At 36.5% G+C, this 16,925-nt stretch overlaps 1 protein-coding gene across 2 annotated transcripts; it reads left to right on the forward strand.

Moving 5' to 3' along the window:
• The first annotated feature begins 566 nt into the window (after positions 1-566).
• On the forward strand, positions 567-16,105 carry LOC115225252 (putative uncharacterized protein DDB_G0286901). Of its 2 annotated transcripts, XM_036515281.1 has the most exons (6): positions 567-727; positions 4,231-4,297; positions 5,407-5,538; positions 7,227-7,642; positions 7,712-8,507; positions 15,414-16,105. In XM_036515281.1, exons 2-6 carry the CDS (start codon positions 4,237-4,239, stop codon positions 15,428-15,430), a joined length of 1,422 nt encoding a protein of 473 aa, XP_036371174.1. In that variant the 5' UTR covers positions 567-727; positions 4,231-4,236; the 3' UTR covers positions 15,431-16,105. The 2 variants fall into 2 exon arrangements, with proteins under 2 accessions (XP_036371174.1, XP_036371178.1); XM_036515285.1 differs by lacking the exon at positions 5,407-5,538.
• The last annotated feature ends 820 nt before the right edge of the window (positions 16,106-16,925 follow it).

Here is a 16,925-nt window from a genome sequence, read left to right on the forward strand (position 1 = left end):
TCAAGTGGTGGTAGGGAACAAACACACACATGCACGTGCACACATACAACAGGCTTCTACACAGTTTCCATCAACCAAATTCACTCACAAGGCATTGGTCAACCCAAGGCTGGAGTAGAAGACACTTGCCCAAGGTAATCAGCAATTGGACTGAACTTGAAACCTCTTGGTTGCAGACTGAACTTCTTAATCACCCAGCCATGCCTGTTGAAGTAACCTAAGATAGTTTTTATTTTGCAATTTATTTTATTGATATATGTTCTTTTGGGAATGATTTCACTGATTTCAAATTTTTTTAATTAATTCTTTGTAGGTAAATGTTAAAGGAAAAGATAATAAATAATAAAAAGAAGAGATGCAAACTATAAACTCTACCTTGAAATTTTATAACTTTTAAACTATTACTTTGAATAGCATGACTATTGAACAGGTTGCCAGCATTGAAGTTAATTTTGACAACACAAACTGAGAAATTTTCAGCCAATGAAAAGCCAGGCTGGTTCTGCTTTTGATTGGTAATTTAAAACATGATATTTTAATTAGCCTATCAATAAGTAAGCTGCATGCGGCATTGTGGACTACATTTACATATATTGTCTGCCATAAGAAACAAGCAGTTGTTGAGTAGAACATAGTTGAAGTCACACATAACAATACTATAAGAACAGGCATCAGGATTTAAAATTTGATAACATTCAGAAGACCAAGCTATAAAGAACAACAGAAAGTAAGAATTGTTCATGTTGGTGTATTTCCCTTTTTAGTCGCTGACATTTTATATAAGTTAAACTATAAAAAAAAATATCATTCAGCTGAATACTTTTGCTAGTTTTCTTTTTAAGGATGCTGTCATAGAATTTAGTTCCATTGAATACTTACAAATTGTTAGTTTAACTTTAATTCCTATCCTGTTAACTGAACAATATCAGACACAATATTTTCACTATTTTATTATTATTTTTGACTGATTATTTTAAAACAATCTCTGACATGTTCTTATGTCGCTCCCAAACTGGCAAGCATCAGACCCCTATCAAAAATATTTGTGAAATTCTTTTGCTACCCACTCCACTTCCTTTATCAATTCTTTCTAGTTCTAATTTTGGCACAAGGCCAGCAGTTTTAAAGGAGGGAGTGAGTTGATTATTTGATCCCATTACTTAACTGGTACTTACCTTATCAAACCCATCTTTATTAAGGAGAAGACAAAACAGAGTTTATATCCATATAATTCTTCTTTCTTTGTCATGATGTCGGACAAGATTAAAAGGTTTAAAGCTATCTTAATTTTCTGAAACCGGTTGCACACATTTCAATCCTCACAGTCCCACTTGTATGAAAAGCACTATCATAGATTGTTTTGCTTTCAAAGCAGAGAAAATGTACCAGAGACATCAAATAAAAACATTTTTCTCAACACTATGAACTTACAGCTACACACACACAAGGGGAAAAAAGACAAAAAAACACAGGAATCACAAACTATGTTACTACATTTCACACTGCTCATAGAAGACAATGAAACACAAGGCAAAACATGCACTATGAACACTCATGGGGACCACATTTGTCTGAAAGTGTAGGCATGCCTGTGTGGTTAAGACATTCATTTCCCAACCCCATAGTTTCAGGTTCAGTTCCATTGTATGGTTCTTTGGGTAACATATTCTACAAGAGCCCCTGGTCAACCAAAGGTTTGTGAGTGGATTTGAAGAACAACAACTGAAGAAATCTGTTTTGTGTATGTATATATTGTATTACATTGAACTCCCTTGTTGCTTCAACAAATGGGCTGCACAGTGTTTTGCCATGTTATGTCATGTGGAAACACAGATCCATTCAGGATTTACAGCTCCTGTTGCAGACATTACATTGGTGGTCACCATCACCTGGAGGTAGATTGAACCTGGCTCTATGCTGGGCTCTTTTTCCCCTTCAGGGTGCCAATCCTGGCTGCTTCAAAGTCAGAAATGTGCTTGGGAGCAAGAGCTTTTCTACTGAGCTCTATTCATTACTACCAATTTCCACATCTTCAGATTTATCTGGCAAATCCTCAAGCAGGTCTTTGGAGTATTGTGTCCTTGTAATGGAGCAATGGGTGGCCCTGGTGCCTGGCACCAGAGTTTAGTTAACCATAAAAGAGGGCATTAGGTAAACCAGTACTCTTTCTTGAGTACCACATGACCAACCCACCCCAGCTACACTTTGATCTGGAAGCTCTCTAGAATGTCACATCTTGTAAGAACATTTGTGTTGGGAACTTTGTCCTGTCATTTGATGTTGCAAATTCAATGAAGACAGCAAAGATGGAATGAGTCTAGCCATTTAATAAATGCTTGTTGAGTGTTCATGTTTCACAGCCATATAGGAGAGAGGTAAGCACTACTGTGCAGTACATTTTTATCTTTGTGGTCAGGCAAATGCCATGTTCTCTTAACAGTCTTTGACGGAATCTACTGAAAGCTGAGCTTGCCTTAGACAATAACTGTGAGTGTTCTTGTCCTGACATCATGTGGTAGTTATAAATGAACATCACTATCATACACATGGTGCCTCTCATTTCTAGTCTTCCACAATGACATGCCTAACCATAGAAAAAATATTATCTTGCTTGGAAACAAGTGGAGGTTGGCAAAACGAAGGGCATCTTGCCACAAAAATTCTGCCTTAACAATTCTGTCTGACCCATGCAAACATGGAAAAGTGAATGTTAAAGCAATGATGATGATGATGAAGATGATCAGTCCTCACTGGGCCTCAGATCTCTACATAACAAAATTGAATACTGCTTGCTCTCTACATTTAAACATTCCACCTTCAAACTTCTCTGCACCATGATCTGAAATGTAAGATTTTTTTTCTTCCCAGATCATGGAGGCTCGATTTATCCAATGTTTATTTGCTTCCATTGTGGTCTGCATATTATGGTGAATTACATCTACCAATATTATGATGGATATCCAAGTCCCCAGAAACAGTTGTTCGACTTATAACACCTTAGATCTTCCCCTTTAATTTTCTCTGTCACTTATACTTTGTGGAAGTGTGATCTATTAATATATATATATCTATAAATTTATATTGAAATAGTCATCATCTGAAAGCCTTCAGTCTTTGCTTTCTTTCTGCTTGCATGTATACATACATGTATATTTTGTATATCAAACCCAAGCAGTTATATTTTAATCTGTTTATCTACATAAATGTATATATAAATGTGTGTGGGGGTGTGTGTGTATGCTTGTGCATGCATGTGCATGTTCCGTGTTTGTACCCCACAAACACAGAATCCATAATCTAGCAGTTCAGCTATTGACATCAATGGAATAAGTGCCAGACTTAATTTTTTAAAAATGTTCTGAGGTGAATTCATTCAACTAAATATTATTCAAAGTGATGTCCCAGCATGGCCACAGTTTAATGACTGAAACAAGTAAAAGGACAGATAAAGGAAGGTTGAGAAAGTGGTTAATAACCTCTTCCCAAGTAGTAAGCTGCAAAACATCTGAAAGAAACTAAAGGTAGTTTATATCAATATACTGATGTGTTGTATGGTATTTTGTTTGGCACTCTATTGATGGTACCACATCTCCACCATTCTTACACCATACTTATACCATACCATCACTAATACCACACCACTGCCATTACTGTACTACCTCCATCACCATTTCAGTTCTCTGACAGTTACTAATCCTATTCAAAAGCTCAATGGAATACTACTTCTTTATTAGGAGCATTGCTGCTGCTGCTGCACACACACACACACATGCACACGTGCGCGCACACACACACACGCACACGTGCGCGCGCGCACACACATACACACACACACACACATTCTAGACTGCATTAAAAGAAAAAAAATATCAACTGACTGATTGCTATTAGAATGCTTGTCACCAACACATTCCAAACTTGGGTTTACATATGTTCTGTGTCTTCTCTGTGATTTTTCTAGTACTACTACTATAGTGGTTTCTGTTCTTTGGGACTAGCTGGTCTCGTGTCACTTCTACTTAGACCTCCTCTAACTTGGTTCTTCTCCTCTTCTTGTCAGCTGTATTGTGTAGTAACCACTAAATACAGTCCATCATCTGTAGACTGTCACTCCTTCATCTCATTTACTTTCTAGATACATCACAGGCAAAAGCCATTTAAATTGTATTTCAATGTATTTTGTTTTTCTTTAACAGATATCATCAATTGACATTTCATTTTATTTATTAGAACAGGATGGAAACTACTTTTCAAATTATTTTCATCTTATTGCTGTCAATTTGCTCTGCTGAAAAAAGTAAGTAAGATTCTAAATTTATAACATTTCTATGCTATCAGCAAAAATTTACAACTAAGTTTTTCAGTCTGTTTATAAATTGATTTGAGATATAATTTTCTTTCTTTGTTACCATTTTTTCCCCTGGTATAATGAATATATCAAACTGAACTTTTTACAAGTATCAAGGCTTTTAGAGTGTGAAGAACTAAAAACAATTTTTGCTCCAATACTGTATTGACTACTTACTCTTACCCACTCATTCTTGTGACCTGTCCAACAACTTATCATCACTCTCGTCCTTCTCCTGTCTGCTGTATCCTCATTACTATTCTACTGTTCTGCACTGGCTACTCATTTCTGACCCCCACTTCTTCCTCTCTTGTATTGTTGGTGTTGCCTACCTCTCTTTTTCTCACGCATTTTCCACCTCCATACTTTTCATGAAACTCCTGAACTCTCTTGCTGGGACTTTACCACCAGATGCATTTAATGTTTTGCCCTGGACGCATAACCAGATAAGATTGTACATCTGTTAAGATGGTAAACAGAGAAGGATGTAGATACATACATATGAATTTATGTAGATAACAGGTTGGCAAATAAGTAGTTAAAGAAGAAGCTAGATAAATTGGTAAATAGTATCAAAATCTGGATAAATTGTTAAAGAAATATGTAAATTTATATGCCATAAGGAAATATGAGTACTTACATTTCAAAGAAAGCCATTCTTTAGATAATACTGTGTAAAACCTATTAGCTCAGTGATATCTTAAACATTTAAATGTTTCTCTTCCTGAAGAAATTGCTTTTCTCAAAATGTTAGAACTCATGCCTTCCTTGGCATTAAAACTAAACTATATTGTGAACTTTGTTAAATGATTTTTATCAACACAAATCATTATTAGTGTCCCTGCATTCTGATTCTTATTTGCTTGTAAATAAAAATTTAGAAGCATAATTTAGTAGGTAAGGATATACAAAGGTAGGAAGAGAGAGATAAAGGATATGCTATATAACTGGCTGGGTAGATCAATATAGTGATAGGAAGGTAGGTTTGTAGGTATACAGGTATTTATATTAGTAGTTATGCAGATATATATGTTAATAGAAATTAATTTCCATTGCAGATTGTTACTACAAGAATGTTTCTATACTAACCCAACAAAACAAAACATTGTCATTTAATGGCTCTCCCTACAACTGTAAATGTGTTGATGACAATGATGGAAATGTCCCTTATCTTATGTGCACCAAGGACTGTAAGTATTCATCAGAGCAATTTCCATTTATAGTAGAAGAGTTTTCAGTTGGTGAATTTATTTATTTTTTTCAGTCAAGGACCAGCAATTTGGCTTTCCATAAAATTTTAACTAAATCTAAGAATTTTAATCACCAGTTAATGCAAGTAATTATACATAGCTGTTTCTTAAAAGTTATCAATGCACTGTAGGTGAACATTTAGATATTTTTAAGCCTGAGATTGAAGGCCAGAAGTAATTCTGTGACAAAGTCAGACACCCAAGTTTTTCACTCCTTTCCATGTCCTAGGTTTAGCCTAATTCTTTTTCACTAAGGTGTAGTATATTTTCATTATATATCCAGACAAGTACAGCAACAAATTCTGTTCACATTACTTAAAAACTTTCCTTCTCAGTCTATCTCCTGAGAACTTGTGTTTAACTTCTAGCTCAAATTTGTATATTTGATGCCTCATACATGATTTCTTTCTTTCAATTCTCTGTAGATGATCTTCTTTCATTATTTATTTCTTTATTGCCCGCAGGGGATAAACATAGAGGGGACAAATAAGATCAGACAAAGGGATTAAGTTGATTACATCGACCCCAGTGCATGACTGGGACTTATTTAATCAACTCTGAAAGGATGAAAGGCAAAGTCGACCTCGGCGGAATTTGAACTCAGAACAAAATACTGGCAGATGAAATACCTCTAAGCATTTTGCCTGGTGTGCTAACGTTTCTACCAGCTCACCACCTTAAAAGTCTTCTTTCAATATTACAACTATGCAACAACAAACTTCTTACTTCTTGCACAGGCTTCACACACTCTGATATTGTGAACTGAATCTTATGACAAAAATCGAAGTTTTTTTGTTGCTCTTTTTTCCCCCTTTTAACAAAATCAGAACAGAAAATTTAGTGTTAAAGGATTTCATTCATTTACTTATTTGTTTGTTTCATTTAATGACCATACTGGCATGGCTTAGACAGAGGAAATAGAGGCAGGATTTTTATGACCAAATGCACTTTCAATCCCAATCCTTATAGCAATTGAAGTATTTCTTTTTGGAAGCAGAGCTAGCAGACAATTTGTTGATTGGAAATGCCAACAAACATCACCATTTGCAGTCCAAACACAAATGGTAATGTTATTATTCATAGCCATGGCTCCGTGTAGTTTTGTAAACATTGATACATGCATGTGCACACATACACATGCACATGTATACACACACACACGCACACACATAATGGGCTTTTTTCAGTTTCTGTCTATCAAATTCCCTTGCAAGGCATTGGTCAGTCTGAGGATATAGTAGAAGACACTTGCAAAAGGTGTGGCACACTAGGACTGAACCTGAAGCTGCATGATTGAGAAGCAAACTTCTTAACCCCATGACCATGTTTGTTTCATTTATATATTTCATTACATTGAACATATAAATGATTTCAACTATTTCCTTACATTAAACTTATAGATATTGCTGGTACAGTGACAGGAATCCCTTGCCTCAGAAACACGAAATTTAATGCTTCAAAATATTTTATAAATAGAACAGTAGAAACAAATGATTTCACATAAAACAAATATTATTACTGTTGCCACTTAGCTTTCTAAATTCACCAGAGTTCTTGACTATTCCATTAATTAACATTTCATTATGATTGCTGCTTACAGTTTTAAATTCTATAATTTTTATTTTCAGCCTCAGAAAATGCTACTTTAAATATGATAATTATTCAAAATCAACCATCATCCAAGGCAGCTCAGAATGACTCTTCAAAGATTACATTACAAGAAAAAAATATCCAGCAATCTAATAACTCTGTGGTGCAAGCTGATGGCTCAAGCAATAGCTCTGTTTCAAACTCAAACAAAACTGTCAATTACTGTAAAAACTCCACTGTTTCTAATGATACAAATGTGAGTCCTGTGACAGATACCCAACATTTCAATTTTGAGACTGAAGACAAAGCTCCAGAAAGCAATGTTTCAACTGGAAATAATTTAGAAGTTACAAATGATACAGCTGTAAATACATCAAGTAACTCAATCCAACACATAAACAATAACACAACAGAAATTTTAAATAGTAGTGTAAAAACTGGAGATCATCAACTTGTTAATGCATCTAGCAATGTTACTTCAAGTTTTAGTAAAAAGGAAACTGAAAGTAAATCAGATAACCAGGTGAATATGTCAACTAGGGGAAATACAACAAGAGAAAATGGCACAGCAGTAAGAAATAGTGAAGAAACAACTATGAAAAATGTCAGTTCTTCAGATGGAAAAATAACAAGGGAAATAAGAACAGTGAATGATTCAAATATTGCCAATGGAGAAAATGTAGAAAAGGGTCCTAACTCTACCAGTACAGGCCAAGGGCAAAATATTTCAATGACCCAACATACAAATGACACTGACAAAAACCTTGATAATCTTCCAGAATCATCCACAGTCAAAAACTTTGTAGCACTTGAAGCAGAAAGTTTCCAGGAAGAATTAACAAACTTCAGCAAGAGGGGTGACATGCCAAACAAGACTGCTACTAATGAAACTATAAACAATGATCAACAAACTATAAATGGTACTACTGTGAAAAATGATAGTGCTGAAGCTGTCACACCAAACACAAAAAGTAAGATCAAAAACGTAAATGGTTCGCAGTATGCAGTCAGGAGTACAGCTGAAATTTCCAACCCTTCTGCTGCTGATGAAACTAAATATAAGAACAACAAGGCAAATGCAACAGTGTCAAATAAGACTAATGCAGAAAGAGACAATGGTACAAAGAATGGGACCAATTTTTCAACAAATACCACTGTGGCCAAACATAATATGAGTTCTCCTCTCATGAGTAACTTGAATTTGGTGAGTCTGACTTTAAGGGAAATATTGTCTCTTGAAATAACTACCCAAGCAAACAATCCAACATTGATGAAGAAAAATAATATTTCCAAAGCAGCTACAGGCAATGTTTCCCTTGGTATGTATGAAAGATTTTGAAAGAAATTCATAATTTATTCTGCATTTTTTCTTTTAGTCTTTAGATTTGTTATTGCTGCATTGAACCAAAACAACATTGGAGTATATCAGTGTACATTGCCAGTAAATTATTCTTTATTGTTCTGTTAAAGAAGTCATCATCATCATCATCATCATTTAGCGTCCGTTTTCCATGCTAGCATGGGTTGGACGGTTCTACTGGGGTCTGTGAAGCCAGAAGGCTTCATCAGGCCCAGTCAAATCTGGCAGTGTTTCTACGGCTGGATGCCCTTCCTAACGCCAACCACTCCGTGAGTGTAGTGGGTGCTTTTTACGTGCCACCCGCACTGGTGCCAGACAGAGCTGGCAAACGGCCACGAACGGATGGTGCTTTTTATGTGCCACCGGCACGAGGGCCAGGCGAGGCTGGCAATGGACACGAAACGGGGCGGTGCTGGCAACGGTCGCGAAACGGAAAGTTCTCTTACATGCCACCGGCACTGGTAACACATCTGCAATTTCCATTGATCGATTTCCATTGATCGATTTCGATTCTGATCCTCACTTGCCTCAATGGGTCTTCACAAGCAGAGTTTCGATATGCCACCGGCACTGGTAGCACATCCGCAATTTCCATTGATCGATTTCGATTCTGATCCTCACTTGCCTCAACACGTCTTCACAAGTAGAGTTTTGTGTCCCAAGAAGGGAAGGTATGCATACGTAGGCTGGCTCCATCCCATGTAGAAGGCCACGGGTTGTGGACTCACTTGTCCTGCCGGGTCTTCTCGCGCACAGCACACTTCCAGAGGTCTCGGTCTCTAGTCATTTCCTCAGTGAGACCTAAAGTTCGAAGGTCGTGCTTCACCACCTCGTCCCAGGTTTTCCTGGGTCTGCCTCTTCCACAGGTTCCCTCAACCGCTAGGGTGTGGCACTTTTTCACACAACTATCTTCATCCATTCTCGCCACATGACCATACCAGCACAAACGTCTCTCTTGCACACCACAACTGATGCTTCTTAGGTCCAGCTTTTCTCTCAAGGTACTTACACTCTGCCGAGTGTGAGTACCGGCATTACACATCCATCGGAGCATACTGGCTTCATTTCTAGCGAGCTTACGCATATCCTCAGCAGTCATGGCCCATGTTTCACTGCCATGTAGCATGGCTGTTCGTACACACGCATCATACAGTCTGCCTTTCACTCTGTGCGAGAGGCCTTTTGTCACCAGCAGAGGTAAGAGCTCTCTGAACTTTGCCCAAGCTATTCTTACTCTAGCAGTTACACTTTCAGCACACCCGCCCCCGCTGCTGACTTGGTCACCTAGGTAACGGAAACTATCAACTATTTCTAGTTTTTCTCCCTGGAAAGTGACGGAAGTTGGTCTCAGAGCATTTTCAGTGTTTATTGTTCCTGAGCATCTGCCACATACAAAAACCATCTTCCTAGTTAGCCTTCCTTTGACATTGCTGCATCTCTTATGTGTCCATAGCTTACACTTGGTGCATCTTATAGAGTTTCTACCTACACCTTTTCTACAGATCGAGCAGGGCCATCTACCTGAAGGTGTTTGTGATTTGTCTACCTTCCTACTGATTACGACTTTGGTTTTAGCTAGATTGACTCTGAGGCCCTTCGATTCTAATCCTTGTTTCCACACCTGAAACTTCTCCTCCAGTTCTGATAGCGACTCAGCAATTAGAGCAAGGTCATCAGCATAGAGGAGCTCCCAAGGGCATCCTGTCTTGAATTCCTCCGTTATTGCCTGGAGGACTATGATAAATAGGAGGGGGCTGAGTACTGAGCCTTGGTGGACCCCTACCTCTACCCGGAATTCTTCACTGTACTCACTTCCAACCCTCACCCTACTAGCGGCGTCCCTATACATGGCCCGCACAGCTCTCACTAACCATTCATCTATCCCTAGTTTTCTCATTGCCCACCAGATAAGGGATCGGGGGACCCTGTCGAAGGCTTTCTCCATGTCAACAAAAGCCAGGTACAGGGGCTTATCTTTGGCTAGGTATTTCTCCTGCAGTTTCTCAAAATCATTATTTCTAATTCTGAGATGGAATCAGAAATTTGTATGGAAGAAGTAATAATAATCCATTAAATTGATCCCAAGATGAAGTGCAAAAATAATCCTTATAAAATCCCCCCCAAAATCTGAACTCAGAATATAAAGAAATATAGCAAAACATTATAAGGTATTTTAGACAATCACTAAAGCAGAAAACAGTGGTTTGTAGAAACTGTAGAAAGTTAAACTGAATATCTAATGGCCTTTAGTTGCTTTTTATTGCTAAATTCAAACCTTAATATGGTTAACTTTACTTTCTTTCTAAGATTGATATTGAAAAAAAACAAAACAAAAGCAGTCAAATATTGGATCAATCAGATTGACTGCAATCTTCTTCCAAAATTTGTGTCTTTGAGCCAAAATAATAACTTATGCTAAAGTTAAATAGATATGATAATGACAAAAATATTAAACTCACATACAAAATCATTTAATCTAACAAACATAACAACTGTTGAATTTGCCTTTCTTTGAAAGGATTAATAGATATTTACCATACAAGGTCTACTCAATTAAAATCCTTCCTGACAAATTTATGACCTTCCACCAATAAAAGAAATTAATATGAACCTAGAGAGCATGACTCTCTTAGAATTCCTCTCCACCCTAATCTATTACATCCTCCATTTCCTCTTTCCCCCACCTAACAATTCACTCTATCACTTTCCTACTCTGTCCTCCCATTTTTCTTAATAACCCTTGACACTGATCCCTTCACTCTCCCTTGTTCTTTGCCATACTAACTACTTAATGCTTACTGTCACTCCCTCCACAGCCATCCAATTGTAACAATAAATCTGGTCCTCTCCTCTCACTTACCTCCCCTACTTAGAATCATTGCATGCTCTCTCCTTTATTTTCCCTCAGCTGTAGAAAACATTTCAGGCACCTTAACCTGAAACAATCTTCACTAGTGCTAATGTCACAAAAAAAAAGCACCCAGTCCACTCTGTAAAATGGTTGGCATTATGAAGAGGTTCCAGCTATAGAAATCATGCTAAGTAAACATTGGAGCATGACATAGTTCTCCAGCCCATCAGGTCCTGTCGAACCAGCCAGCCCATGCCAGCAGAGTAGCTGACATTAAATCCTGGGGTCGATTTGTTCAACTAAAGGCAGTGCTCCAGCATGGCCACAGTCAAATGACTGAAACAAGTAAAAGAATAAAAGAATAGATACACATACAAACCAATTTTAACTGTCAACTGTTCAAGATGCCTCAAGAAATGGTTTGGTTATGTAATTCACATTATATAATATCATTATATAATATCATTGTGAACAAATAAATAGACATGCTGTCTAAATATATGTAGCATAGTTTGAACAAAAACAACTCTATTCATATTTTTCATTCTCTCTCTATCTCTCTATATATCTATATCTATATCTATATATATATATATATATATATATATATAAAATACAAAATGGAACAAGAATGCAAGACATCTGGACAGCATAAGGTTTCACAATTCACAGAGGTCTCAAAATAATGGAAAGGACCTTCTTGTGTATATAAGGCTTTATACAATATATCTTAGAGTCTTCCCATGTTTAAATCCTACATTGGCTATAAGTAGGTCTTTGTAAAAGGAATACATTAAGATTGCAACAGAAATTTCTTAATGTTTTCCTTAATTAAATACTTCACAAAATATTGTTAGTATCGAGCTGTTTTTATTCATCTCCAACTGTTTTGGAAGACCATCTCAATGGAAAACTAGCAAAATCTGTGAATTGTTCAACTGATAGTAAGTAGCTACTAAAAATAGTTTTAAATTAATTTTCTTGTGTTGAGATTTGTTCAATGAGTTATTGAATATTAATTGGCAATAGGAACAGAATTATCATTATATTTTAACTAGGCAACTGATTAAAATCTTGGATCTAATATCCCCAAAGTGAATAATTTGAAAGCACTAAAGCAATTCTCCCCAAACTCATAAGAATTATGAGCCTTTAAAATCCATTGAATTACTTTAAGTGTCATGAACCTGTTGATAGTATTTTTTTCCTTTTCTTTTTCCATCCATAAGTGGCTTGTAACAAGAGGTAAATTAAGAGTTGGGCTTTACCAGTTTAGGAAGTATATTTAGATGTGTGCACATAAGAAGGTTTGAATGTATAAATGCATGTTTTACATAAAGGTAACACTAAAAATCAGGAGGTATGCTTTTGGTTAACAAACATAATTTATTCCTTGCTCACACATGAAGTAGGTAGCACAACAGAGATAAGTGTACAAGACACTAGGGTGTAGGAGGCATGGGTTAATTCCTTAATGCACATCAAGGTAGTTAGCTCCAGTACTTGGCTGCAAATCTAAAATATCCAATAAGTTTTGAAGTGGTAGTGAGGTGAGGTAGAAATCCCATAGTGTGTCGAGCTAGACAAGCCACAAGCTTGTCAATAGATTAGTGCCTACATCTGAATGGGATAAAGCAAAGCAGCTACGAAAGGGAACCAGATGTTAATGTTCTGACATTTAGACAGTAACTGGATAAAACACCTTTGAAAAGCGCATGCTATTACTCTGGGTGGAAGTTGTCGTGTGTATTCCTCTGCCGTTAGCTTTCAAGAGTGGTGGAACGCAGCACCAATGTGCTGCAATGCTGGAGCAAAGTAATTCGACTGCCCTGCCAATGTTACAGGCTCATTATGTTTGCTTCAATGTTCCTGACTCCATGGCCTGCTTTGGCATGGTTTCTATGGCTGGATGCCCTTCCTAACACCAACCATTTTAAAGAGTGTACTGGGTTTTTTTTTATTTGTGGTACCAGCCCTAGTGAAGACGCCATGTAAATTGCAAAACTAAGATCTCTATCAGGTAAGTAGAGCTACGGTAGAGAAAAAGGCAGCTTTTACACTCAGTGATGAAAAGTTAGAGTATTCTTGCTGGATAAGAAGTAAATGGCTGCTCATATTATACAAGAGTGGATTATCAGTATGGAGTTGGAAGGAGAAATAAAGTTGGTGGAGACGAGGTGTCAGGGTGGGCCCTGGGGACAGAAGAACAGTGTGTATGCTTATGTGTGTGTATATGTACACACACACACACACACACACTTCGATATAAAGAGAGAGAAAGAGAGAGAGAGAGAGATGAGATGAGATGGGGTGAGAATGAAAGGTCAGTGAATAACAAAAATATATCAGTTTCTAAATACTATTTTTTGCGTCAGGGCAGGTTTTGCCATGGGCAGACTGGTCTTCTGCAGCATCATATATCACCAATCAGCAGTAATTTGTCATCTCCTCCATGAGATGTTGCAACTTTCACCAACTTGTCCCATGTCTTCCTTGGTTTCTCTCTTCAGCAAGTTCCTCTAATTTGGAGTGCTTGGCACTTCCTCATGCATTATCTATCTTCCATATGCATCATATTCTCATACAAATGCTGTTTTCTCTCTTGCACATTACACCTAATTCCTCCCTTACTTAGTTTTCCTCTCAACTCGTTTCTGCTTTAGTATTCATGCACACAAACTTAATCTTTACAAGCATTTTGTATTCAAGGCCCATATTTCACTATTATCCAGCATAACAATTCTAACATAAGCATCACACCCTTAGATTTGAGGGAAAAGATCTTCATTGCCAGCTAAGTTTATAGCTGAACTCATGGTTAACAATCAGTTTCCATAGGGGCTATCAGATTACCAAACATGGAACCTACATCTACAAATACCAACTATAGCAACTTACTTTTAGCTAAGTATTTCTCTTGCACTCGTCTCATGAAGATGATTACATCTGTAGTAGCTTCTTCAGGGCACAAAACCAAACAGCATCATATTTATTATGTTGTTCAATAGATAACTTCATTGAAGAACATTAGTGCTATGACTCTCCATGGTCCTCCAATTTGATGTCTCTATAATTTCTTTTCTAAAAGACATCTCCTTTGCCCTTGTAGCAGTTTGTAATGATACTGCTACACCAGTCATTGGCTAAGATGCCTTCCTGTATTACTTGATTAACTATGCAGCTGATTATGAATCCTATTTTGAGTATCTCAGCAACTATCAATGATAAGCAAGTAGCTTTCTTTACTTTCATGTTCTTATTCATTGTCTAACACACTATAGTCAATGTGAATTGTTGGTCGTTTTGAGGGTCAGCATGAGGCATTCCCTCTTTATCCCATGCATTCTCTAGATTTAACAGCATCTCATCATAGCAGATCTTTGCTTCTTTCTGATCATCAGAAACAATAGCATGTGTACCTTCAGAATTTTTAATATGCTTCTCCCTAGTGATACCTTGCTTTCTTTAACACACTCTCTTCCCAATCGCAATGTGTTAACATTTTATGTTAAGGGTTATAAGATGTCATAGTGGCATTCAACTGTGAGTGTACAGTTCCATGTGGCTGAAACAGCAGTAATCCAATGAAGATGACATAACTTCTCTTTTGTCATTCATATCTATCTATCTATCTATCTATCTATCTATCTATCTATCTATCTATCTATCTATCTATCTATCTATCTATCTATCTATTTATCGATCTATCTATCTATCTATCTATCTGTCTGTCTGTCTGTCTACACATACATCCATCCATACATACACCCATACATACATATACTCATACATACATACATACACTCATACATACATACATACACCCATACATACATACACCCACACATACATACATGCATCCATACATACATGCATCCATACATACACCCATACTTACACACATACCTACATACATACATACATACATACATACATACATACATACATACATATATATGTGTGTGTGTGTGTGTAAAGGTTATAATATTCTGTTTTTATTTTTATTTTTTACAGAAACCAATGTTATCTGATGCTGACAACACTATATATTCAAGAACTTCAGAAAAGAACAGAATGCAAAATCCAAATATGTATCAATATTATTTTCTTCCATACATACACCAAGAGGCACGTACATAGTGTCAATCATTGCACCAACAGCAATAAACTGTCAAATTTGAGACCAAATCCATTTAATAATAGCAGTTAAAGTTTCACTATCAAACAATTAACCAAGACATCTTAAATATGTATTATCTGTTTTAATACTTGCATGGCAAACGTGTACATTGACCACAAAGCTAGATGTGTTTTGATACACAATATATAATACGTACATGCATGCAAACATATACATATATATATTCACATACACACACACATACATGCATGCACATGTGCACACACACACACACACACACACACATAGTTCTCCAATTCTTATATTTGAAACTGAATGGTAAAAGCAACTGAAATAAGTCTATAATATAGTATTGTATAAATAATATATATATTCCAAACATATATTTTACTATATGCAAGTCCTCTTTTCCCTTAATATTTCTGTTTATTAAAATTTATAGCATATCTGTCTACATATCTAATAAGACATTTAGCAATATATGTATATGTGTGTACAGTCGCATGTGTCTGTGTGTGTATATTATACACACACACACACACACACACACACACACACACACACACACACAAACACACACCCATACACACACACACAAGTAATATAGAATTCTGCTCATTCTCCCTCTGATGATGGAATAGATTGCTACTATAAGGTTGACTGTTGATTGTTTGCAGAATAAAGCACCATCTGCAGATCAACTCTTGAAACAGCTTTCAGAAACTACCTGCACACTTCTTACTTCCTTCCTTCACATGATCTGTACTCATGTAATGACTCAACCCTCATGTTTAGATATATAAATGTCATAATCTAACCTCATATCTGTTGTTTGCCTGTTTATAATTGTGTCATCTCCTAATATAATAATGAGCATAGTGTTTTGATATATTTGAATGCATATATATATATATATATATATATATATATATATATATTTGTCCAAAATCACAGAGTAGGAGTAGGGTGGAGTAGGAGAAAGACTAGTATAAATGGAGAGGAGAGAGTAATTCAGTGAAGGAGAAGTAGTGAGAGTAATAGCCCTGACTGAGAGTGAGTGAAAGAAAGTAATAGCAATGGAAAAGGGAAGGCGTGATAGATGAATAAGGAAGGAAGGGGTGAAAAAAAATCAACATTTCATCTCTGTGTGAGTATATGTGTGTGCATGTAAAAGGGAGGTATGTGAATGTTTGTGTGTGTGTGTGTGTATGTGTGTGTGTGTATACATATATCATATATATGAATAAAGTTTTTCTAAGTCTACAGTGAGATATATTAGTAACGACAGAAAATATGTCAGAAGTGATTGTTGTCTTGCATTGGAGAGAATATACCCCCATCTTCTGATTTATTTACCAATTATTATTAATATATTCATTTAGGTG

This window comes from Octopus sinensis, linkage group LG2 (assembly GCF_006345805.1).
Source record: "Octopus sinensis linkage group LG2, ASM634580v1, whole genome shotgun sequence".
NCBI classification, from domain to species: Eukaryota; Metazoa; Mollusca; class Cephalopoda; order Octopoda; family Octopodidae; genus Octopus; species Octopus sinensis.

Bases quoted from the DNA above. Each gene is read 5' to 3' on its own strand.
- LOC115225252 (XM_036515281.1), top strand. From the start codon at position 4,237: ATGGAAACTACTTTTCAAATTATTTTCATCTTATTGCTGTCAATTTGC. The intron at 4,298-5,406 runs GTAAGTAAGATT...TTTCCATTGCAG, and splicing joins AATTTGCTCTGCTGAAAAAA to ATTGTTACTACAAGAATGTT. The intron at 5,539-7,226 runs GTAAGTATTCAT...TTTTATTTTCAG, and splicing joins TCTTATGTGCACCAAGGACT to CCTCAGAAAATGCTACTTTA.